At 41.8% G+C, this 25,218-nt stretch overlaps 1 protein-coding gene across 1 annotated transcript in view; it reads right to left on the bottom strand.

Moving 5' to 3' along the window:
- The window catches only part of tmtc1 (transmembrane O-mannosyltransferase targeting cadherins 1), a 92,750-nt gene that overhangs the window by 44,132 nt on the left and 23,400 nt on the right, over nucleotides 1-25,218 (bottom strand). Inside the window, exons 3-6 of the mRNA XM_076076069.1 lie at nucleotides 21,426-21,499; nucleotides 16,702-16,878; nucleotides 4,654-4,735; nucleotides 148-251 (exon numbers count right to left, since the gene is read on the bottom strand). Of these exons, the coding sequence (XP_075932184.1) occupies nucleotides 148-251; nucleotides 4,654-4,735; nucleotides 16,702-16,878; nucleotides 21,426-21,499 (437 nt within the window). The remainder of the gene's footprint in view (nucleotides 1-147; nucleotides 252-4,653; nucleotides 4,736-16,701; nucleotides 16,879-21,425; nucleotides 21,500-25,218) is intronic.

Raw genomic sequence — 25,218 nt, 5'->3', positions numbered from 1 at the left:
CACAAATAGATGAATGTGAATTGACACATTCTGTTATTTTCACATTGAAACAAATGTTATCTGAAGAAAAAAAATAAAAATAAAAACATCAGCTTTCTTTTCGTCTGTTGCGTTGTTTTTGTGTCTGCGTGCTTGTGTGTCACTGACCTGGTAGTCAGGTGTGGTGAGAAGGAGGCGGGGTTGTCCTGTTCAGAGAAGAGGGGCATGGATCCTCCCATCAGCCACAGCCTGAGTGACATGATGATCACCACCTGGAGGAGGGAGGGGCAACATGTGAGTACAGTTACAATTCACCATTAGTTTCCTGTTTACAGGGTGTAAAGCCCTTGCCCTTACATTTCAGTCCTGTGCCTGAACGACAAACATGGCTACTGTTAGTACTTACAGCTTTCAAGATAGCAGCTTGTGGAAGACTCCAGTGATGAGCAATCAGTGCACAGGCAGGTAGCCAGTCAATGATTTGATCCAGGTCTAATAAAATGATTGGATGGGCTTATTACAGACATACCTGCTTTTTATTGTTTGTCAGAGCATTTGAGTTGTTTGTTGTCAGGATGTAAAGACAATTTCAACAAAAATAACAAAACATGTTTTTAAAGCGTATTACTGACCCAAGCTTTAACTTGAAAGTTCAGTGCTGCGGAAAAATCCTTTATCTACTCTCCCTTTCCTCAGACAGAAACCCTAGTCTGGTAATTATATCCAAGTTCATGCTTGACATCAACTGGGAAGACAAGCTAATGGGGAAAAGCACCCAGGAAATTGCCAACATACTGGAACAAACCATCCATGATGCCATGGTGAAGTGTATCCCCCTGAAGGCGACCAACCTGGACACGACAAGGAAGAAAAAACCACTGTGGTTGAACAAACAGGCTCTACAAAAGGTAAAGAGAAAATACCACACCTGGATACGATACCTAAATACCAAAGACGGCCAGGACTACCAGACATACTGTACATCACAGCAAGGAACAAGGTGACTCATGCGGCAAGAAAGGCTAGACGGGACTTTGAGCACAAGCTGGCAAAAAACTCACGCACCAACAGCAAAGCCTTCTGGAACTATGTAAACAGCCGCAGAACAATTAGACCAAATATCGCGGATCTGAAGAACAAGGATGGAACCTACAACAGCGACGACAAGAGCAAAGCCAATATTCTAAACGACCAATACTCAGGTATTTTCACCAGAGAGGATACCACCACCATGCCAACTTTCACATCAAAGCTGCTGACCTCAGACCTGCGGATTTCGATTACAGAGGACAGGATACTCAAAAAGCTCAGATCCATCAGAACAGACAAATCCCCGGGGCCTGACCAGATCCACAACCGATTACTTAAGGAAATGGCTGATATCCTTGTTTCACCATTGTGTAGCCTGTTCAACACAAGCCTAGCCAGCGGCGAGGTACCCGTACAGTGGAAAACGGCAACAGTAACCCCCATCTTCAAAAAAGGCGACAAGTCTGACCCAGCAAACTACAGGCCCGTTTCACTTACGTCAGTAGTGTGCAAACTCATGGAAAGACTGATTGCTGAAGACATCAGGGAGCACGGCTTCACATCCGGCAGATCAACAGTTACTAATCTACTGGAAGCAATCGACATCTGGACTGAAGCCCTTAGTCACAAGCTTCCAGTCGATATTCTCTTCCTAGACTACGCTAAGGCCTTTGATACGGTTCCACACGAGAGACTTCAACTTTCAACCTTTGGCATCCAAGACAACATACTTCAATGGATCCGTAACTTCCTTACCAATCGCAGACAACGAGTAGTGGTAAATGGACAATTCTCTGATTTTGCAAGCGTCAACAGCGGGGTACCTCAAGGCTCAGTACTTGGCCCTTTGCTGTTTGTACTATTTGTGGCTGATATACCGGATTTCCTCAACAACTTTGTCCTGATGTTTGCCGACGACACTAAGATCTTTGAAGTCATATCACAGCTACATGACGCAGCACTCCAGTCTTCAGTGTGACTTGGACCATCTCCAATCTTGGGCCCAAACAATGTGCATGTTATTTCACCCAGATAAATGCAAAACAATGCACCTCGGGAACACTAACCCGCAACGCACACACAATGAGGAACAACGATGGCACAACCCACCAGTTTCAAATCACACAAGAAGAGAAAGACTTGGGTGTAATTATCGACCGCAACCTCTCATTCTCCAGGCACATCCAAACCCAGGTATCCAAGGCCAACCGAGTGTTAGGAGCAATCAAACACACGTTCAAGTCCTTGGATCAAACATCATTTCTCCACCTGTACAAATCCTTGGTACGTCCTCACCTCGAGTACGCCTCAGTCGTCTGGTCGCCCAAACTCAAGCGGGACAAAGACGCCCTGGAACAAGTTCAGAGACGCGCAACTAGACTAGTGCACGGCCTCTCAAATTTCTCATACCCAGAAAGACTTGCCAGCCTCAACTTGCAAACGCTGGAATTTCGACGTAAACGAGCCGACATGGTCCAAACTTTTAAAATACTGACAGGAATTGACAGCGTACAGTCTGACAGAAGTTGTGAAGTATGTGGCAATAGTATGTTCAAAAAATCCCTCAGCACCAATACAAGAGGTCACGATCTGAAACTACAGGTACAACACCAGTCTGGTCCACGGAAACCTTTTTTCTCAAGTAGAACAACACCAGTATGGAACAGCCTGAGTCAAGGAACAGTTAGTGCCTCCTCAGTCAACGCATTTAAGACCAGCCTAGGGAGAGAATGGCAACACCATCAAAGCCAACACCAACACATATTTTCCTACTAATTCACCGTCCAGTCCCACGTTCTGCATTAACATATCTAACAAACCTTGAGACTCAACTATTTACGGATGAGGATCAAGCCATCACCTTGGTTTAGGGTCTCAATACTCTTAAAGATAGGGTACCTAATGACCTTTACTAAAGATAAATAACTTTTTAAAGCCATATAGAATATCCAATCGTCTATCTTTCACACTTTCCAATACTCTGTCCTCCAATTGGTTTCTCAACAGGCATACTAGGCCAACTGTTGCCAAAGAATTGACAAATTAGCAAAGCAATACACTGTCAACAGCGGTATGTTACTTTGCTCTCCTGTTGGTACTCCTGCCCGTTTCTCTAAACTAGGGGCGAGCCAACCGCCATCTACAGTTGAGTGGTTTTGGGACTGCGGTGTTCATTGGTGGTGTTACTTTGTGTTGGATTTGGGGAGACCGCTTGTGGCATTGGTTGTGTTGAGCTATTTGGGTTGTTTACTGGGAGCGGCTGGGGGTTGTAGATTTTGCGGATGGACCTGATTTGCGGTGGGGGTTACAGTGCAACTGTATATGTATGTGTGTGTGTGTATGTATATATGCAGTATGTATGTGTATATATATATATATATATATATATATATATGTATGTGTATATATATATATATATATATATATATATATATATATAAACATTTCTATTTCTATTTCTATTTTTATTTTATTGATTATTTTATTTCATTAATTTCGTAGTTTATTTTGAACGTATCCAACGGTCTCACTGAGCTTTCTGCAGCAAGGCCGAGATCCTCCTTGTGGCACTGGCACCGCAGTGACTAGTCTGTGGCAAGCGTCAGTCAGGCGTCAGTCAGGCGTCAGTCAGGCGTCAGCCAGGCGTCAGTCAGGCGTCACAACAGTAGCAAGCGAACGGCACCCGTTCTGCACCCGTCAAGAAGCTGCCGAGCTGAGTGGGCAGAGTCACATTTCCTGAGAACACCTATTGTTGTCAGCTGCCGTAAATCAGTTTTATCATCATAGTATGGATTTTAGTTGAGTCACCTAATCCACCCGTTCTCTGTTTACATCCTGAGAGTAACCACGTTGTACTTTTTTGTTTCATTTTATTTAAGAAGGATTTTGTTGGTTTTGAAACAAAAGGGACCATAATACACTCTTTCCAAATTATTACTTTTATAGTCATTTACAACAATCGGCTAAAATAATGAAAATGAATCATCCGTTTTATTATCATTTAAAAGTATATAAAAACGTTTTAAAATGAAAACCCATAAAATGTCCAATCCAAAAATACATGTCTGAAAATATCTTCACTCTTCCTCTGCTTATATGTAGGTGTCAGTAGGTACCACAAGCTGCCAGTGACAATAGTTGTCAGTGGAGTGCCACCACTAGTCAGGGGAGTGCCACCAGTAGTCAGAGGAGTGCCACCAGTAGTCAGAGGAGTGCCACCAGTAGTCAGGGGAGTGCCACCAGTAGTCAGGGGAGTGCCACCAGTAGTCAGGGGAGTGCCACCAGTAGTCAGGGGAGTGCCACCAGTAGTCAGAGGAGTGCCACCAGTAGTCAGAGGAGTGCCACCAGTAGTTAGGGGAGTGCCACCAGTAGTCAGGGGAGTGCCACCACAACATTTATATGTAATATTTAGCAACTGTTTTCCAAACAGTCATCATTTTCAGCTGTATTAATATGCAACTCCCCAAAAATTATAAACAAAACTGTAGAAAGAACATATCCCACTATGTATCGATCTTAACATCTATGTTCTACTTTGGAAAATGGCCAACAGTAAAGGTAAGTATTTACAATTGGTAGGCAATTGACTTGCATGCAGAGCCACCAGTCTGGTACTTTTTAATGTAAAGGTGAAAAAGAACTCACATAGCCAGAGATGAGGCAGGCTCGCTTGATGAAGGGGCTGCAGATGTGGTGGAGGTCCCTGAATCTGGAGCCAGACAGGTGACTGAGGGACACACAGACATACAGAAGATCAGTCAGACTTTTTCTGTGGGCTTAAGTCAACACTCGCGCAGTCCTCCAGTCAGAAGGGCTTTCTAAACAAACATGCTGTCTTTTGTAGAGTTTTGTGATTGTAAACACACAAAACTCTATTTTCTACAGTGTAAACCAGAGCAAAGCCCTCACAGGTATGAAAGGTTTGGAGGCAGAATAGGGGGACAGAGTTGTTCCTCTACTGAGCAGGTAGCAGAGGTAGTCACAGAGCCGAGGCTGGCGTCTGTGTCAGGATGCACTGAGCTCCTCTCTCCTCTTCTCTCTCTCTTTCTGTATGAATTCATGTCCCATTAATGCTCATTACTAACTCTGCTTCTTCACCAGAGTCTCTCTGCTTTCTCACCTCGCAGGTTTCCGTGGGTCCTGGTTATAACTGGACCTGGTCTTGCCTCCTGTCGTGGTTATGTCATATACATTGAATGTGTTGTAACTCTGTTATGTTGTTCATTCTGTACACATGACATCTATCACACTTCTGTCCATCCTGATAGAGGATCCTCCTCTGTTGCTCTCTAAGGTCTCTCCCTCTTTTCTCCCCGTTAAGGTTTTTTTTGGGAGAGTTCTTCCTGTTCTGATGTGAGGGTTCCGGGACAGAGGATGTCACATGTGTACAGATTGTAAAGTCTTAATTATATCTCACTTGTGTGCCCCAACCACCAGGCAGCAGTCAGCAGCTAAACTACAGCAACCGTGAATGACAGCAAATTGGGGAGACAACGAAGTGCGGGAGCTCCTTACCCTCCGAGCAGAGGACATTAACCAGCATATAACACGGATGGTATGGACGGATGCAAGTCGCTGCCTGACGCACGCATTGTATATTACACCAGACGCCAGCGTGCTTTCTGAAATCATCCATCTGTGTGAAAGGGGCTTCTGTTCTAATGCTGATGCTGACAAGAACAAGACAAATTTAAAGATTTCATTAGAAACATGACTCCCTAAAGTAAAGCGATCATTTTTTTGTTCCTGATCATCCAACTTGGCGTTACCTCCACTGTTGTGGCAACACAATGATGTGCACCATTCTTCAGAAGTATGAGGCCACAGAGACATTTGACACAAAGCATCTGTTGATGGAGAAGGCTAATCAGAGGTTCAACCAGCGACTGGGAGGTGCATCTTCATCATGTACCGTGCCGGAAGCTGAAGCGGAGGACAGTGGGTGAGACACAGAGGACAGCAAGGAATGGGGTGAGTACCAAACACCATCTTCTGGTACTCACCTCAGTACCTGACTAAAAAGTGAGGTCTGACCCATCGTCTTCATCTGTGGCACAGAGCTCCATAGTTGTCCATAAACACATCACTAAGGGACATCGTTGCACTGGGTGACATGCTCCTTCCTTAACATGAACACTGTAGATTATTTTGACTCAATCCCACGTATAATGTCTTGCTGCCCCAAATACTCACTGGAGCACCAAATGTGGATTAATCCGCTGCTGAAAATAGTACCGAACAAATGAAAATGTTTGAGTAACGTTTGATAAAAACTACAGTAAGCTCTTTTATGAAATTACTGAGCCTTTTGAAAAAAAGGAAACTCTATATTTGCTTGATGTTTTTAAAGATTTACATCTTCAGTAGGAACCAATGGGCTTGGAGCTGAGAGCCACAAACAGGAAGTCAGAATGTTTTGACGAACACATTGTTGGTTTTGGTGTTTTCATGGGATGTGTTGACAACCACAGACTTATTCTTAATAAATACCTGGCTGCATCAGATTAGAAATCACCAATTATTCTTACTGGTTTGAAATGTCTTATGTTCACAAGTCAGTCCACGCCATCACAATTCTCTTACATTGACAAATCAGGCCCTAGACCCTTTGAAACCTCGACATTCAGATTATTTATCTGTGACCACTCAGTATTTTTGTCATTGATTAACATTCAGTTTAATTTCTATTTGTCTGCATTCCTGCACTTTTTGTAACAAAGTCTTCAAAGTCACCATCCATTCACACACTTTAGTTGATCCAGCCTTTCAGAAAATGTCATGTATGAACTGTCCTCCCAGACCCCACAGCTCTGTTCATTAGCCTGAGGTAGAAACTAAAGGAGCCTAAGAGAATAAGAGGGGGATCAGACAGGCAGGTAGTGAAAGGAAAGCACGGAGAATCCACTCAACACCCCATAACTTTGAGATGTTTCCTTTGAGCAGACCTTTCAAAGCATCGCAGAAACGGGGAAGGAAGAGATCTCACAGGAATTCTACACATATTCTGTCTTCCTCACACTTTGTCTAGTCTTTTTCATCTCTGCATCTCAGTCCCTTTGCTCTCTACTCCCTTTCCCTTTTCTATATTTGCTCTGTTCTGCTGAGGATTGAGGAGCCAAGAGACAGAATGACAAAGAGGAATCAGACTCTGAGGACTCTGCATTTGCCTGACTTACGTGAAAGAGTTTTGTTTGCAAAAAAGCAAGGCTTTTGTCCCTGCTGATTACCAGTGAACTAGTTTCTAGAGGTGCGATGCATTTAGTACATATAATAGGCTTAAAACTCACACAAACATCCTCTCAATAAAATCTCCAGAGGTACAACTGTTAGCAACGTCCACTTGGGAGAGAATCCAGGTAAAATCAATGATCCCTTAATGATTTGGGGTACTCAACCCACAGCAGTCACAACGAAGGAGATATACATATGATTATAGTGACATTGAAGAGTAAAAGAAAGATTTACCAGTTTTGAGATGATTGAGACATGTATTTGCAACTCAGTATCAGGAAAAAGTCCCCACTATTATACATATATATACATATATATATACATATATATACATATATATACATATATATATATATATACACACACACACACACACACACACACACACACACACATAATACAAAACTGTTTGGCCAAGCCTTACATACATTGTACCTGCCTAGGCTAATTTACAGTGGCATCTGAATGCTATGGCCTGCTCAGTTGTCCAAATTACTGTCTATCTGGCTTCTTATATATCTAGTAAAATATCTAATAAAACATATCTATTAAAAAATAGAGGAGAAATTGATTGAGAAATTCATCAGCCCAATCCCAAATATGAACCCAACTATCAGAATCCAACCCTTTATTCCAATGTCTAGCTGACCATGTTAGCAAGTAAAATTGCATGGCTAATAACATGCAGAAAACTGTGTTTATTCCTACACAGTTCTGCTGTTTCACAATATGGATCATCATACATATGCACTAGCAGTGGTTCCCAAACCTTAAAACCATGGCACCCCTTCACAGGGATTATTTATGGAACCCATGCATGTCAACTAGAAATGACACTGGGGACATCCTGAACTAATGTATGAACGAATATTTAATATATAGACCTATCATATATTAGTAGAAAGGCCATATCAAACTGATGAAGAGCAGTGTGCTGCCTGACAAAAGCTGCATTATGAATGCATCTTTTCTGGTTGGATTAATAACATTCCACCTCCCTAAGGCTGACAGAGGCTGAAGTAAAGAGACACTGGTTTCCAGGATTGGAAAAGCAAAGCAAAACTCAACGTCCTTGGGGAAAAATATTACTCAGATGGAGCAACGCAGAGATTGATTTCATGCCAGAAATTGAAAGAATGATAAGTCTCCGCACCCACACATATATTCCTATATTACCAACAGTAGACTATCATATCAGAATCAACCTCCAACTTTTTCTGAATAGCTTGTGGTGTAACAAAGCAGAGTATCGCTTGTAAACCAGGCTTTACTCTTTCAAAGTATGTTCCTTAATACTCAAGGGATGTTGGGTCAATAAAAGGCAAGCAGAGCGTGGCATATGTTTCACCCAGACTATAGGAATGAGAAGTTATGCAACCTTGAAGACCAATTTAGAAAGGCCTAACGACAATCATGAGCTACAAGTAATCATCCCCCGCACTGCAAGGACTGACTCAGAATGTCACATATTCTCTGGCACAAATTAAATTTTTATTTAACTCGCGCAGCACTTTGACGCGAGCCTCCATTGATAGCGCCATTCAGTCGGTTCTCCTCCGCAAAGGGCAGTATTCTCTGGAACTCCACAGGGCGTTCACACAAAATGCACCGTGAGAAAGAAGAAGACAATCACTTAGGCAGCACTCCTCACAATCCATCCTTAAAAGTAGGATTCTGTGAAGCACATGGGTGCTGGTCACTCCACTTCTTCAGTGTAGATTCTTTAAATTCATGATATCCACATCATGAATTGAAGACCTATTCAAAAATGTGCAACTCTTCCTAAAAAGCTGTGTGAATGTTATAACGTCTCATTGCTTACAACAGGACTTTATTACAGGACCATTCACAAGGTCATTGTATCAAATGTATACAGAAAGATGAACAAATCCCCCTTGTATGAAGACGTCAATTCAAAAAACTGATCGCTTCATATCCTCTCACAACGTCACCCAAGTTAACGGTTGGGGAGAGGAACAGACAGATGGTGTCCTCAGACCCGAGACTCAATGTTTCCCATAGGATCATGGGAAAGACGGTTCTGTGTATAGGCCAAACAGAATTCTGATTTACCATGACAACTGTGACCGTGGCAACAGTGGAGGATGAATGGAGGGGAGGGGGGGGTGTTGTTTGAGGTAGGAAGACAAAATTAGGCAAAATGAGTGTGGTTGATTATTTTGAAGAAGGGTTGAGGTGTCGTCTTTTTCACACACCTGAACAGTAGACGTGAGGGACTTGTGGATTAAGTCCAGTATGTCTGGCTGCTCAGCCTCCGGCTTTCTAAACTGCAGCTCATTTGAAGCACACGATGGTCCACTCACAGCTGACATTCTTTACATTCCTGCCTCCGAGTGGCATTTCCCCTCTTCTTCCTTCTGTTCTGTCTCACCATGTACCACAGGTTATGCTTAGTCAGACACTCTGGCTGAAACACGACAGGGCCAGCGCATGACACTCAAGGCCTAGACTGAGTCACTGAATGGGTGGAAGCTTGCTCTGTAGTGGCCTCTCTGCACACACAGCAGAGCCGCACGCTATCAGCTGTTTCACATCATGATAATGACAAATGGCTGTAGCTATATGATGTCGATTAATAAACATCTCATAAAAGATAGTCATGGGGGCTCTATATGTCCCATAATATGTTCTTGAATTTCTGAGTCATGAAATAATCATTTTCTACAGTTTGTAACATTTAAGGACAGCAATTCTCAGAATAGGTGTCAGAGCTCCAAACAGGACAGACATTAATGAAACCTTTTTGTACTCCTATTTCATCACAGCCTTCCTGCACGCTATCTGTGTGTTTGTGTGTCAGCCTTTTATTTAACGCAGTATGAAAAGCCTCAGCTCATCTCGTGTTTATGCCCCTTACACCGATCACAGACTCCTCCACCGTGATCTGGATATTTCAGTCTAGGAGCTGCTGTCACTCCGCTTTGTAAGGGAAATGCATCCGATCATGCTGAATCCTGTACAATATAAAACTTGTTTGAATGAATCTTAGCCTAATTGCCTAAACTTCGATCAGAAGGCTTATGAACCCTTTGTCTTTTGAACAAATACATGCAAGATACTAATTGAAAGAAGCAATCTGAAGGGAAGTACCAAGCCAAGGTATAAAGAGAGAACAGCTTCCCATGCTTTGAGTATCAAACCAAACCACCATGCTTTTTGTCTCCTTAGTTATCAGAGTGGGATATCAAAATTGACCCAACAATTTGGGGCCTCGTCGGGGATGCCTAACACATCGACGTTACCATGCTTCCACTAGTAACCTTGTGTTTAATGTCACATTGCGATGAATTGTGGGTAATTCCCTTGCCCGAAGTCTGCAGAAATGTGGACTTATGGAAAGGGTTCATACTGGGCTCAAAATGTCTGCGAAGCAGCCCTCAAAACACTCGACTATTTGGCAGTGGGACAACCCTAAACCTTCACGGACTTTGCGGGAGCACGCCTCAAAGTCCGTGAGTTTGGAGATTGGGCCTGAGTGAAGGTCAAATACAGAAGCTACAAGATAAATTGGAACAACATGAGAAAATCAATGTCCTCAGCTCTCACATTCACAGAAAGAACTGAACTCCTCGCACATTAGATTAGAAAAACTTTATTAATCCCCAGTGGGGAAACTCATTTGCCACCCAAAACAACCCCCTGAGCCACAGCAGCCTCTTCCTTCCCCTTAAACAGTTATAAATATGTGAGCTTCTGTGTCCAGTCCAGCAAAGAACTTCATCATAACTTCATCAAGAGGGTCTAACACACTATTCCCCCAGATCCACACACTCTTAATGCAGTCGCAATGACCAACCAGCATGAGTTTCAGTGCAGAGTCAAGGACATGAAGCTCACTTTATCCTTCATCAACCATGAACAAACCTTCTCTTTGACATTCTGACGTGCTACGGTAAACATATGCCTAATCTCGGATGGCAGTATATCTGTTACTCTAGAGATCCAGACCCAGACGCCGTTGTATCCGGACCCTGGACCTAAAACCGATAGGTAATTGAAAATGATTTTATTTTGACGGAGCGCTTCTATTTTAACCGGCACAGCTTTTTCAGCCTTTCCGGCACTTGTTCAGCACTGACCAATTACATGCGTTGTAAATCACATCACGTGATGCTATTCAGCCAATCAAATATGTATTCTGACAAGTTTCCTGACTCGAGTGAGAGACTAGAGAGACTAGAGAGACCAGAGAGACCAGAGAGAGAGAGAGACCAGAGAGACAGACCAGAGAGACTAGAGAGACCAGAGAGAGAGAGAGACTAGAGAGACCAGAGAGAGAGACCAGAGAGACCAGAGAGAGAGAGACCAGCGAGACTAGAGAGACCAGAGAGACCAGAGAGAGAGAGACCCGAGAGACTAGAGAGACCAGAGAGACCAGAGAGAGAGACCAGAGAGACCAGAGAGACTAGAGACCAGAGAGACTAGAGAGACCAGAGAGAGAGACCAGAGAGACCAGAGAGAGAGAGACCAGAGAGAGAGACTAGAGAGACCAGAGAGAGAGACCAGATAGAGAGACTAGAGAGACCAGAGAGACCATAGTGAGAGAGACCAGAGAGAGAGACTAGAGAGACTAGAGAGACCAGAGAGAGAGACCAGAGAGAGAGACTAGAGAGACCAGAGAGACCAGAGAGAGAGACCAGAGTCTTTAACCAAGACTGGACAGACTCTTATAGGTTAATTCTTCCCACGGGCAGATTCAATTTATTTTAAGATGCACATTTTTCAAAAGCTTTCTGTTATGTCAGTTATTCTTTAATGCAGCCCTTATTTTACTTTACACACTTTTTTAAAATACTTTTTCTGAACCATCTCTACTCTACAATCAGAAATAGAAAGAAAAAGTGGAAAGGATCAAAGTCCAAACCAAAGGTTTTAAAGTCATGATGAAAGGCTCAGTTTAAATGCAGTGTTCCTGATTCAAATGTGCTGCTGTTGCTATGGCTTGAAATGCACTTTTCAATCTTTATATAATCATGTCCTACCCACAGTTCCCATATTTTGCGTCACGATCAGAGTTGTGTGCATTGGAGCGTACACACACCATCCTCATCCGCCTGCCACATTAGGTCAAATCGGCATTGCATAAAAGGAGAGGATTACTATCAAGCATCGTTACGGGCTCACAACCTCAGAGCTTTCCCGAAGAAAAGGCCCCAATACTGCGCAATATTATGCCTGGAGAGCTTTGCCCCGTTTGTGCATGTGTGTGTTCTCCTCCCTGGGCGATACAGCCTGAAGTACCCAAAGAACCTGCTCATTAAATCACAGACTCAGAGATATTCTCTCGCACAAAACACACAAAAAGCAAAACTAATGAATCAAGGAACAAACAAGGACACAAAGACATGGACTATGACTTTATGTTGACTTACATTTAGACTTACCCAACTGCTACCTGCCTAACCCTCACCCTAACCCAGGCATGTCCAAAGTCCGGCCCGCGGGCCAATCACGGCCTGAGGTCAGATTTTATATGGCCCGCACCTTCTGTCTTAAAATGCATTATTTATGGCCCGCCAGCACAGTCAAAACGGAATGAATAAATCATACAAATTCAACATGCAATTCCTCTTTTTACCTCATGGTGGCAGCACCACTCTGTAACTGTCTGGCTGTTTGAAATTGGCTCTGACCCTTGACCTGTCATGTTACGGCAAGTAACAAAAGGAAAGTCGATAACGAGGGCCGCGGCTTCCAGGAGAGGTGGAGATCGCAATACTTTTTCACCGAAAACCGAAACAACTGTGTCTGCCTAATTAGTCATGAGACTGTTGCCTTGTTTAAGGAATATAATGTAAAGAGACACTACGAGACCAAACATGCTAATGCTACAACAAGCTATCAGAGAGCGACCGAGTTAGAAAAGTGAAGCAACTCCAAGATAACTTGGCCTCACAGCAGCGGTCCTTTTCACATGAAAACATCATCAAAGTAAGCTACCAGGTGGCCATGGTAACTGCTAAACATGACAAACCTTTTACGGAAGGTGAGTTTATCAAAGACTGTTATGAAAATAGCAGAAAACATAATTGCCCCGAGAAGAAGACCGAGTTTGCTAATGTTTGCCTGGCTCGTAACACTGAAGAGCCATCATCAGATACTAAGAGACAACTTGATTTGTTTCGTGAGCCTGTTTCATGTGTGTTGAACTTAAATGTGAGACAACGTTTCATTACCCTCACTACGTCTGTTCACACATGAATGCTTACATTTGGTTACATTGCTATCTGCTGTCATTGAAAATAAAATGATTAAATGACAATGTATGTATAGGCTACTTGTATTGTTTAAAAATAATGTCAGCAGGGACTGTTGGCCCTTGGGCATTTTCACATTGTCAAATCTGGCCCTCTTTGAAAAAAGTTTGGACACCCCTGTGGTAAAATAACAATGTCAGGAAGTAAAGTGACTTTTTTATCAACCTGACAAAATTACGTTCTTGTGGGAAGAAAAGAAAAGAAAAGGCAACAATGTAACTTATTTACATTCTAATAGAATGTAAATAAGTTACATTGTATCAGAATGTAACTTCTTTACATTCTAATAGAATGTAAAGAAGCTACAGTGTATAGAATGATTCTTTTGAAGTTATTCCTTTTTTAAATGTTTTAGACGAGTCACTAATCACTTTAAAAATAGTGATTATAGCTGATTTAACTTACAGACATGAGATTGATCTTCTCATGTCACTCTTTATACAATGATATGAATTCATCCCCATTTTATCTACAAGGCTACTTGTATTGTTTAAAATAATCTCAGCAGGGACTGTTGGCCCTTGGGCATTTTCACATTATCAAATCTGGCCCTCTTTGAAAAAAAGTTTGGACACCCCTGCCCTAACCTAACACTAACCTTAAACCAAGTCTTCACCTTAAAATGTAATGATTTACATTATCGGGACGTGCATTTTGTCCCCATAAGGAAGGCAAGTCCACACAACGTGACTGTGTAAACAGATTTACGTCCCCACAAGATGGGTAAAACCCCCTCCCCCCCCCCCCCCCCCTCTACTCATCTCACAAGCCGTTCCTCAGAGTTAAAAAGAGCACTGCCTTCATATTAAAGCCATCCATCTTCACTAACCTCTGAATTCATTGAGGATCTGTATGGAGAAACATGTTGCTTTCTGTGTGTAATCCTCTCAATCCATAACAGAGGACACACTCAAAGCTGCAGAGTGTTTGTTCAGACAGTGAGAGTCATCAACATCACACACAGAATTGTGCAAAAAGTATTCTTGGTAGTATTATGCTGATTAATGACAATAGAGACATTAGTTAGGGAAAGCTGTGAAGAGATCAAAAGATGGAGAAGTGTTCTAATGAGTAAGGAGTGAGCATCAAAGCAGAGACAGAGAGAGAAGGAGGTGAAGGAGGAGCTCTCTGTTCCTTCTTTACAGAATCAGGTTTATTCTCCCTTGGCGTTTTGTGCATAACTATAAAGAAAGTAATAGAAAACAGAAATATAAACAAGCACTGTGGCTCAGTGATAGGTGACAGGTCGTCCTTCAATCAGAGGATCGGTGGTTCAATCCCGGCTCTGCTAGTCCATGTCCATGTGTCCTTGGGCAAGACACCTCACCCCAAATTGCTCCAGAGGGCTGTGCCATCGATGTATGTGTGGGTGTGAATGATTAGTTAGAGTCCTGATGGCAGGTGGTACCTTGCCTGGTAGCCCTGTCATCAGGGTGTGAATGGGTGAATGATGACGTGTAGTGTTAAAGAGCTTTGAGTGGTCGAAGACTAGAAAAGAGAAATATAAGTACAGTCCATTTACTATTTCCTGCAAAAGTCAAGAAACATAATTATAAAATATAAACATGCTATGGATAATATGTATAATATATCAGTTTTAAATTAAAGAGCTGTATAGTTTTGTGCAGGAAAGTGCAAAATATTAACCAGAGAACGTGCAAATGCAATGTACAGAGATAACAGTCCAAAAGATGTAACGTGTAGCAGCGTCGTGTAGAGTCCGAGCTCACTCTCTTCACTCCATAGAAACAAAACAGCTCTCACATCTCCCTGATGGCCTCATTATCGCTGCTCCTGATTTCCAGCAGGAAATTCCCTCACACTTCAGGGAAACATAAAGTTAGGTGTCAAGGAAAGCAAGGTTGGAGTTATGCAGCATGTTCAAGAGGTGAAGAGGGAATGAGAAGAATGAGGCAACAAAGGTGGAAGGAATGACTGATGCATAATGCATGTTGAGACAGAAAGAAAGATGGGAAGTTAAGCATAACAACTGATAGTTGAGAGAAGTTTTCAGCTCAAAATGGCCTTTGTTTCATTACTTTCACATTCTTCCTTTGAGGAAGTCATCTTAAATTTCATCTCATTCAATAACTGAAAACTAAAGTACCTGAAAAGCTCAGGTCATTTTACAGAGATTGACCTTTCAAGAGTTTAGAGCTCTAGTCTGATCGGTACATGGTTTGTTTACATGACGTAACAGAAGTGCATCATTTGAGAGCATATCTGTTGCGTCAGATGTGCAAGTGAAAAAGCTTCTGATATGTTTGAGTCTAGACGAGGGGCAGTTGTAGTTCGTACTTATTCGATCAAACATTACACCAGTAGTCATTGCAGACACACCTGTTCCTTGTGGGACACTTTAACAGACAAGTAATGCAAAAGTGCAAATAGTAATGATTTGTTTTGGTTAAAGAAGAATATAAATGCCTTCACTGAGAATCTTGAGTCCATCCTGATCTTAATTCTTACAAAAGAAGTTGTGATTCTCATTTTTTTTAAAGAATTGTTGAGCCCTACAGTATGTGTGCAATGTTACATGTGTGTGCAATGGGTATATGGTTATGTAGGTTGTAAGTATTACTGTCATGTGGACTGTGGGGTTTGTTTTAGGCTTTAAAAGGTATCGTATGACTGGTCTGTATTTAGTTATGTTCACAGAGGAGGAGAGAGCCAGGGAACAAGCATTGTGCTGTACATGTGACAGGTGACAAAAAACTCCGATAGAAGGAACAAGAAACAAATGATACACCAATTATACCAATTATGAAAAACTGTCCAATCAATCAGAGGCATGTTCTTTTTGTACAAATGTTTTGGTTAAACTCCTCATTATCATCTCAATATGCCTGAATTACACTAAAACCCAAAACTGTAATTAGTCCAATTATGCTGTAGACTGATGTTCTAGCATCAAAAGTGTAAAACTGGTTTCCACATGGATCAAAGTACACAAACACCCACAAATACAATATGAAGAGTGCTCCCTATCCCAGCTATTATGCACAGAAATGTTTCTATTGTGGCATTGGGCAGCTCTCAGGTTTAGAGAAGCTATATGAATAAAGCCAAGTACTTCTTAACACAATAATACAATAAGCTGTGGAAGCTCAGTGAACCATTGCCACAAAAATCAAGAGAAGAAAAAAGAAAAAACATAAACATAGCAAAAACCCTGTGTGCTTACTTGACAAGAGGCTTGCGGCACAGCACCAGGGCGTCGTAGAGCACGCACACTCCGAACACGGTGATGCCGGTCTCCTTCACTAGCATGGCACAGGTGCCCAGCAACAAACTGATGAGCAGAAACCACGCTGACACCGTGCAGGGCAGAGAGTCCTCAGAGACACGCACAGCCACACTCCTTAGAGACAGAGAGAGACAGAGGAACAGGTTACACACATCCCAGAGAGACGATGGCCGGAGGACAAAACCCGGGCTGTTCATTTATTATAATTGTCATGTTATAGGATGATTAGAATAAGTACAATGAATCGCTTCATGAAGTTAATTAAGATCTGTGTCTAGGCTACAAATAATAAATTACACAGTTAAATGTTCATATTCAGACAAAGTTTCCTAAGCATTCATGCATTATACGTAACCTTATCACAGGTTACGTTAATGTAACGTAACCTTATCACAGACACAAGCAGTGCTGTAGAAGTTGTCATATTAGGTGGTTTCTGATTACATGATTAGGGCTGTAACTTCTTATCAAAACTATTAACCTTATCAGTGCAACTGGAATTCTAGCGTTCTTTTGATTTAATTGATTAGATCAGAGGGACTATTGGTTTTTACGGAGAGATATAACAGGGTATCATCCCTGTAACAATGAAATGCAAATCCATGTCTGCATATGATGTGATCAAAGGAAAGCACAACTAGAAAATGCATTTCCTACAAAAAATGCATTGGAATGCTGAATTCTGAAATGAATCGCAAAACATTTGCTGCACTGCTGAAACCCCTTCTAGTTGAAATGTCTAACTGGCAGACTTGGAAGCTAAACTGTATTATCTAAAGAAGCTAAGGGCTGGATTACAAAGCAGGAAAAGTTTGAAGCTAAACGATTTTATTGTCGTAGTAAAAGTAGTAGTCGTGGTAGTAAAAGTAGTAAAAGTAGTAGAACTATTAGTAGGAGTAGTAGTAATAGCAGTAGTAGTGATCATAGTAGTATAGTAGTAGTTGAAATAACAGTAGTAGTAGTAGAAGTAGTAGTAATAGTAGTAGTAGAAGTAGTAGTAATAGTAGTATTGGTAGTAGCAGTAATAACAGCAGTAGCAGTAGTAGTTGTAGTCGTAGTCGTAATAGCTGTAGTAGTGGTCGTAGTAGTTGGTATAAAAGTAGTATTTGTAGAAGTAGTATTAGTAGTAATAGCATTTGTAGTAGTAGTTGTAGTAGTTTTAGTAGTAGTTGCAGTAATAGTAATAGCAATGGCAGTTGTAGTAGAAGTGGAAGTTTTACTATAAATATTATTAGTAGTAAAAGTATTAGTAGCATTAGAATAAGTACTAGTAGTAGCAGTAGTGATATTTATAGTAGTAGTTGTAGTAGTAGAAGTGGTAGTTGTAGTAGTAGCATTAGAAGAAGAAGTAGTAGTATCAGTAGTCGTAGTAATAGCTGTAGTAGTGTTTGACACACATACACAGAGGTTATTAAATGACAGGCTTCATCACAAGCATTCCAGTTGTTTTTCCAGGGGAAAAGTCCTCTAAAAATCTCTAAGACCTGAATGACTGTATGAGAGAGAGACACGCACAGAGACAGACAGAACGATAGAGTGAGAGAGAGAGAGAACGATAGAGTGAGAGGAGAGAGCGAGAGTGAGAGAGAGACAGAACGATAGAGTGAGAGTGAGAGTGAGAGAGAGACAGAACGATAGAGTGAGAGTGAGAGAGAGACAGAACGATAGAGTGAGAGTGAGAGAGAGACAGAACGTGAGAGTGAGAGAGAGACAGAACGATAGAGTGAGAGTGAGAGAGAGACAGAACAAGAGTGAGAGTGAGACAGAACAATAGAGTGAGAGTGAGAGAGAGACAGAACGATAGAGTGAGAGTGAGACAGAACAATAGAGTGAGAGTGAGAGAGACAGAACGATAGAGTGAGAGAGAGACAGAGTGAGAGTGAGAGAGAACGATAGAGTGAGAGTGAGAGAGAGACAGAACGATAGAGTGAGAGTGAGAGACAGACAGAACGATAGAGTGAGAGTGAGAGACAGACAGAACGATAGAGTGAGAGTGAGAGAGAACGATAGAGTGAGAGTGAGAGAGAGACAGAGTGAGAGAGTGAGAGAGAGACAGAGTGAGAGTGAGAGAGAACGATAGAGTGAGAGAGAGACAGAATGATAGATAGAGTGAGAGTGAGAGAGAGACAGAACGATAGAGTGAGAGTGAGAGAGAGAGAGAGAGAGAGAGGCTGTTTCTGGGCGTTCATGCCAATGGAGCAGATTTGAGTTTGGGTTGAATTGGGAGAGAGACGGAGAGGGAGAGAGATCTATCTATCCATGGATCTCTCTCTCTCACTTCGCTCCTCCCTTTGCTTCGGTGTCGGAGAGCTGCGGTGGCCTACAGGTAAGTGGGAGCACTGGGGGCTCTGTCTCAGACCACTTTTGCGATGTTGTATTAATATTATTGTTATATTGATATTGTTGTGTATTGATGTTATTGTATGTTTAATTTTCTGATGCTTTGGCAATACTGTTTTTTAAACTTTCATGCCAATAAAGCAAAATTTGAATTGAATTGAATTGAGAGAGAGAGAGAGAGAGAGTGAGTGGGAGGGAGACAGAGAGACAGACAGACGGACAGAGAAAAAACAGAGAGAGGGAGAGAGGGAGAGAGGGAGAGACAGACAAACAGAGACAGACGGACAGACAGAGACGATGGCTTTTACTGAATATCTCCAAGTCATGTGTGTGTGTGTGTGTGTGTGTGTGTGTGTGTGTGTGTGTGTGTGTGTGCGCGTGTCAGTGTGTCTGTCTGAGACAGTTCTAATTAGCAGTCTGGAAAATATTTTGCTGTTGCATTTTTAACAATCGCAATAACAATCCGTATTTATGTCTATATCTCTTCAGCTTGCAGATGTCTTCATTGAGCCTGGCTGAAAGACTTTTATTATTTTTAAATCAATATCGGCAGAACTGGTTTCAGAGACGGGCTGAAAAAGAAACAATTTCACCGCTGTTTTCTCATTAAAAATGCAAGGGTGTACTAACGAGCCATTTAAAGACAAAGATGAATTAATTTGATGGACATTACACTAAAACCATGTGTAAACACAAAGTTAGGAGCATGACCATGGTTATGCGTTTAGCCAAAAACATGTTTCAAATCAAATGAAGCAGTGATTGGAATTTAGAGATTCAGCCAGACAGTGAAAATGTTAACCTCAGTAACTATTATGCCGTGTTCACACCAAATGGTCTCGCCGGGGACTATTTGTGTTCATTCGCGTGAATCGCGCTGGATGCGGCGGAGAGGGGGCGGGGCTTATCGCCCTGAAAGCCGTTCAACTGTCCGCCATTAACCATGGAAAAAATAACCTCTATTCCTGCTTAGTACGTGTTGTGGAAGTCACAGATATCACGGGAAACTAAACACCGTCATGTCTGGTTCATAATATTGTTCAGAGGAGCTCCGTGGATTTTATCGAGCTGTGTTCACTGTGTCTAGCAAGCCACACGTCGCTGTTTACTACAGCTGTATGAACACTAAATAAACTGATTTGGCTGTGATTTAACGGCAATAAACCGACAAAAAGGGACTCCGAAATAACTACGTAATGATGCCGATTTGTACTTGTTTTCTCAATGGAGCGGATGGATCGGTGCTAGGCTATGCTAACATTGTAGCAGCTCCACCAACACTCACAATAACGTCATCTAGACGTAAATACGGCAGCGTCTATTCATTGTTTGTACCATATGGTTTACACACACACATTTATACACATAGTTTGGTCCGGTCTCTATTGATATGAGGTATCGTAGACCTCTGGGTGAACACAGACGGCTACAGTATTTATTTCCTGATTCAACAACGGCAGGAAGTCAGTGATGACAGGAGAAGCAACTCAACGCTGATAGGCTATCTCGCCACAGTGTCACACGATTTTTTCGCCGAAGTTGAAAAATTTCAACTCGCGCGTTTGGGGCGTTTTAGCGATTGACGCAAATTTGCGTCAATCGTGCCGCGCCAAACGCGCCGCGCCATTGCAAATTTGCGTCTGTATGTAATCTACTGACGCGAATAATTGGCGCCGCGTTTGGTGTGAACGCACCATCACAATTTCAGGAAATAGTAAAAAATAAAAATAAAAAAAATCTTAAATCTTTTGTTTTGTCTGCTCAATACCCCAAACCCCAAAGATATTCAATTTACAATCATATAAAACTGAGAATAGCAGCAAGTCTACACATTGGAGTAACTGGAACCAAAAATCTATTTTCTGTTCATCAAATAATTGCTTAACTACCTAATTCAGCTTGTATACATTACTACACAATTAAATAATAATATATAAATTACAATTATAGTTTTGTCAATTCCTATCATTTATATATTGGGGCGGGGAAAACTCTGACATTGCTAAAAACAAATATGTAAAAACTGTGTACCCTGTAACTGTTAGATCTGTGGGTTTGTTTTAAACATGTCTGAACATTTAATTGTTCATTTTTCTTGATCCGTTAAAAATAAAACCACATCAGCAAATAAAAACAGTAGTCATAAGTTATGTTGCTAACTAGCACACAACCTTATATGATCATCTTCTGTAGCATTTAAAGTTGTTTTCATAAGAAGTCTTTTACACGTGTCCATGTGTGTGTGTGTGTGTGTGTGTGTGTGTGTGTGTGTGTGTGTACGTGTACGTACAAGGTCTGGGAGAGCTACAGAGTCATCTTACCTGATGTAGGAGAGGAACGTCAGCAAGAACAGCAGACAGGCCAAGACATCAGCCCTGCCCACAATACCAGACACCTAGAAACACACACACACACACAGATATTAGAGATAGCTCATGCGTCTGACAGCCGTGGTGATGAGACTGTGCTGAATGTCCATGAGGAGCCCATTATGCTGTTTCTTTGGAATCTGGCTCTGTTCGTACCGAAACCTGAGAGCAGAATTACCGTGATCATGGCTCACACAGCCGCCCATTATCAGGCCGATAATGAGTAATAAAGCTGTTCTATGATGACTGCCCATGCATGAGTGCTGTTTATGTAGGAGTTCTTCTTTGAAGTGAAATATGCATAACAATAATAACTGAAAAAGAACATATATGACTGTAATCAGGCTTGTCTGCCCTAACAGAGGAACCCCCCCCCCAACATATTCTATTATTCATTATTTCTAATAACCATTCCCAACATTACCCCCAATGTTTTCTAACAACTCCTCAGCCCTCACACAATGCTGCAATGTTCTTCTGTTTGAATTATACGTCCTGCCAAGTGTGCAACATTTTGCAACAGCCTTTGATAAACGCTTGGTGGGTGTGTTAAGGCTACACCACAAACAGCCTTTAACATTCCAAAGGAGGAGTTCTACACCACATATTCACAGCCTGAGGTCCCCCATTAGCAAGACGTTTTATTGTATATCTGTAGTATTCATGGTTTCAGATAGGGGTAGAAATGCCTGAGTGGTTAAGATGGTGGTGTGGCTGTCCTGTGGTCACGTTTAATATTAAATAATAATACTCATGTGTTCAGCATATAGACTAAGGACTAAGGAGTGAGAGAAAAGAGGCAAGATACTAGTGGTGTAACGGATCACGGATCGATAATTTAAATGAATCATTTATTTTTTGCTTTTTTTGGTATTTTGGTCAGACACGTATGCAACGCTGATTACCGTAATATGTGTGGTATTTGTTATAAATGTACGTTGGTACATAGAGGATGATAAACTGTACATGGAGGGACTTAGGACCCAGGGGAATGTAGATGAAGCATGGAACCTGTAGTCTGTACCGTGACAGTAACCTGCATGAGGAAGTTATGCTCATAAAGAGTTGCAGTTAAGAGCAGTTTGCTCTCACGTGCTCATTTAAAAACACGACAATATGTATTTTGATATTGTCACGATTGATCCTGTGACGAGACGATCGCGTGTGTGTCTGTGTGTGTGTGTGTGTGAGACAGGAGGAACCGACGGTGACGTAGCGGGGGGGGGGGGGCGACAGCAGCAGCAGGAAGTGACGCCACGCAAACAGCTGTTCACCGCTCGCTGCCCGGTTCTTGTGTTAAAAATGTCCGCTTAATACATTTTTTTTTTTTAAACTGCATTAACGCGCGATAAAATAATTGCCGGCGTTAATTAAGGAATGCGTTATCGCGATAATAACGCGTTAACTTTCCCAGCACTAATATATATATATTCGCCAGTAGACTTTAAAGAATTCTCAAAGATGATTCCTTTAAAGGTCCGATCAAAGCCAATGTCCCTTAGTATTACAGAGGAAGGGTGTGTCTCCAAAGGACTTCTATTGGAGGCAGCTGCAGGAAGATGTGGGTTCAACACTTACACACACACTTACAACTATGTACACACGCTGGTTTTGAGGTTTGACGTTGGTGTTCACTGCTTTGTATGTGGAATTTTGCAAAACATACAGAACATGTGTGTCTGTCGATCAGGAAAAGTGTCTCTAAGACACACACACACACACACACACACACACCAGTGTCTTAAACCTGTTGGAAGCTGTGAGATGAAAGGAGATGATTTACATCAGTAAGTCGTTTGTTTCTGAGTGTTAAGTTGAGCGTGCGAGCATGCACTAAAAACACATCGCTTAGTCACCCACAAATACGTTGAGGGGCCGGATGGTCGGATATGAAAGGGAAGAGAACAGAGCAGGAAGTGAGAGATGAGGATCAAATGAGAGGTAGAGAGGTTCAAGATGAAAGGAGGAGTCGGGTGAGAGAGGACAGGATAGACTTGTCTTTCTCTGCATGAATAAAATATCGGTGTGAAGACTCTCTCTCTCTCTTGATATACACACATAATGAATAGCTACAAGTTGCTCTCAAAGCTCAGGAAGAGATGTCAGAATCACTCTGTCAATTTAGATACCACACACACACACACACACACACAGTGCCAGATGTGATGTTTGGGACAGACTTTCTTCTCCTTGACTCAATCATTCCTCCTCTTCCTCCTTAGTGACCCTTCCCTCTCTTTTCTTTCCTCACCTCCATTGTCAACTTTCTGATCCCATCACTCCATCACTTCTTTCTAATGCACTGACCATTTGTATATCAACACAATATTAAAATATGATAATAACGATGATGATAAAGAATCTTTAACCTTAAACTATTAACTGATTCCAGAAACAGTTTTCCTTCTCCGATGTGATGGTCCAAGGACAGAGGATGTTGTATGCTGTACAGATTGAGGCATGTTTGTGATTTGTGGTTTTGGGCTGTACAAATAAATTGAATTGAAATATATAATCATGCTAAAAAATAAATAATCACCTGCTGTAGATCAAGCTTTAAATATGCCCTTTATGTTGTCCTGCTACAACCCCTGCATTGGAGCAAGGGAGATAAATAATAAGCTAAGCTGCTTCCTATGCATCGTTTTTGCACAGATTCCACAATTTTCACAACTCGACTCACCACCTTTGGAGTAGTGTCCTTTGGTTGTCCTCCCGATTCATCAGCAGACAATTGTTATCATTCAATATTCATTAAAATCTGCGTTCTGGAGATCCGCATTAATGACTGTATTGTGTGATTGAATGAGTACAGCCTAGAATTAGCTAAGCTCCCGTTTAGACAGTGACGGCTACAAGGCTTTGCAAAGCACAAGTCGTTCAAACTCAAAAACCAGAAGCGATGCAATCGACTCAAAGTGGTGGAATAAAAGACGTCATACAATCTTACGACGTTAAACTCAACAAGCTGCCAGACTGCATAGCAGCGGATGAGTGGCGGTGAAGCACTAATACTACGGTGATGTAGCAGTATTTGTACCGGTAGTCTTTATGGGACAGTCCACAATAATCTGGGGGTAGCTTGGGATGGTTTTTGGGATGGTACAAAAGAAAGAAAAGCCCTTATTTGCACATAGATGCAGGTCATGAATCGTTTGGGGCAGATTTGACCAAGTAGAGTGGAGGTACAACAGCATTTTGTCTAATCATTTAAATTTTCCACCACGCAATGGCAACGTCGTGGCAACGTTAAAAATGAATAACCTTTCATCGCGAAGGTCTTTAGATTAAACTCATTGAATGCAAAGTGGATCGGTTGAAATCTGGAGCAGGAGTTTGTTTAAGTGCAGAGCCTAGAGGTGGGCATACATGCACACTAAATGAACAAACAATTCAACATGGTAGAATGCAGACACTGGGGTTGCAGCCATGCACTGAGATTAAAAGGGAAATTTAACTAATATTTTTTATCAGATTTTGCCCAAGTTTTGTTTGTGAAGTGTGTCACTAAATACATGTACTCAAGTGCTGTACTTGAGTATCCAAGCAGCTGTCAGACAGATTTTAGAATGATAAAGATGGCACTGAAACATACAGTGGGTACGGAAAGTATTCAGACCCCTTTAAATTTTTCACTCTTTGTTTCATTGCAGCCATTTGCTAAAATCAAAAAAGTTCATTTTATTTCTCATTAATGTACACTCAGCACCCCATCTTGACAGAAAAAAACAGAAATGTAGAAATT

The sequence above is a fragment of the Anarhichas minor genome, unplaced genomic scaffold, assembly GCF_050575085.1.
Source record: "Anarhichas minor isolate MPS153535 unplaced genomic scaffold, ASM5057508v1 ptg000055l, whole genome shotgun sequence".
Lineage (NCBI taxonomy): Eukaryota > Metazoa > Chordata > Actinopteri > Perciformes > Anarhichadidae > Anarhichas > Anarhichas minor.
This window is presented reverse-complemented; position numbering and strand designations above follow the sequence as displayed.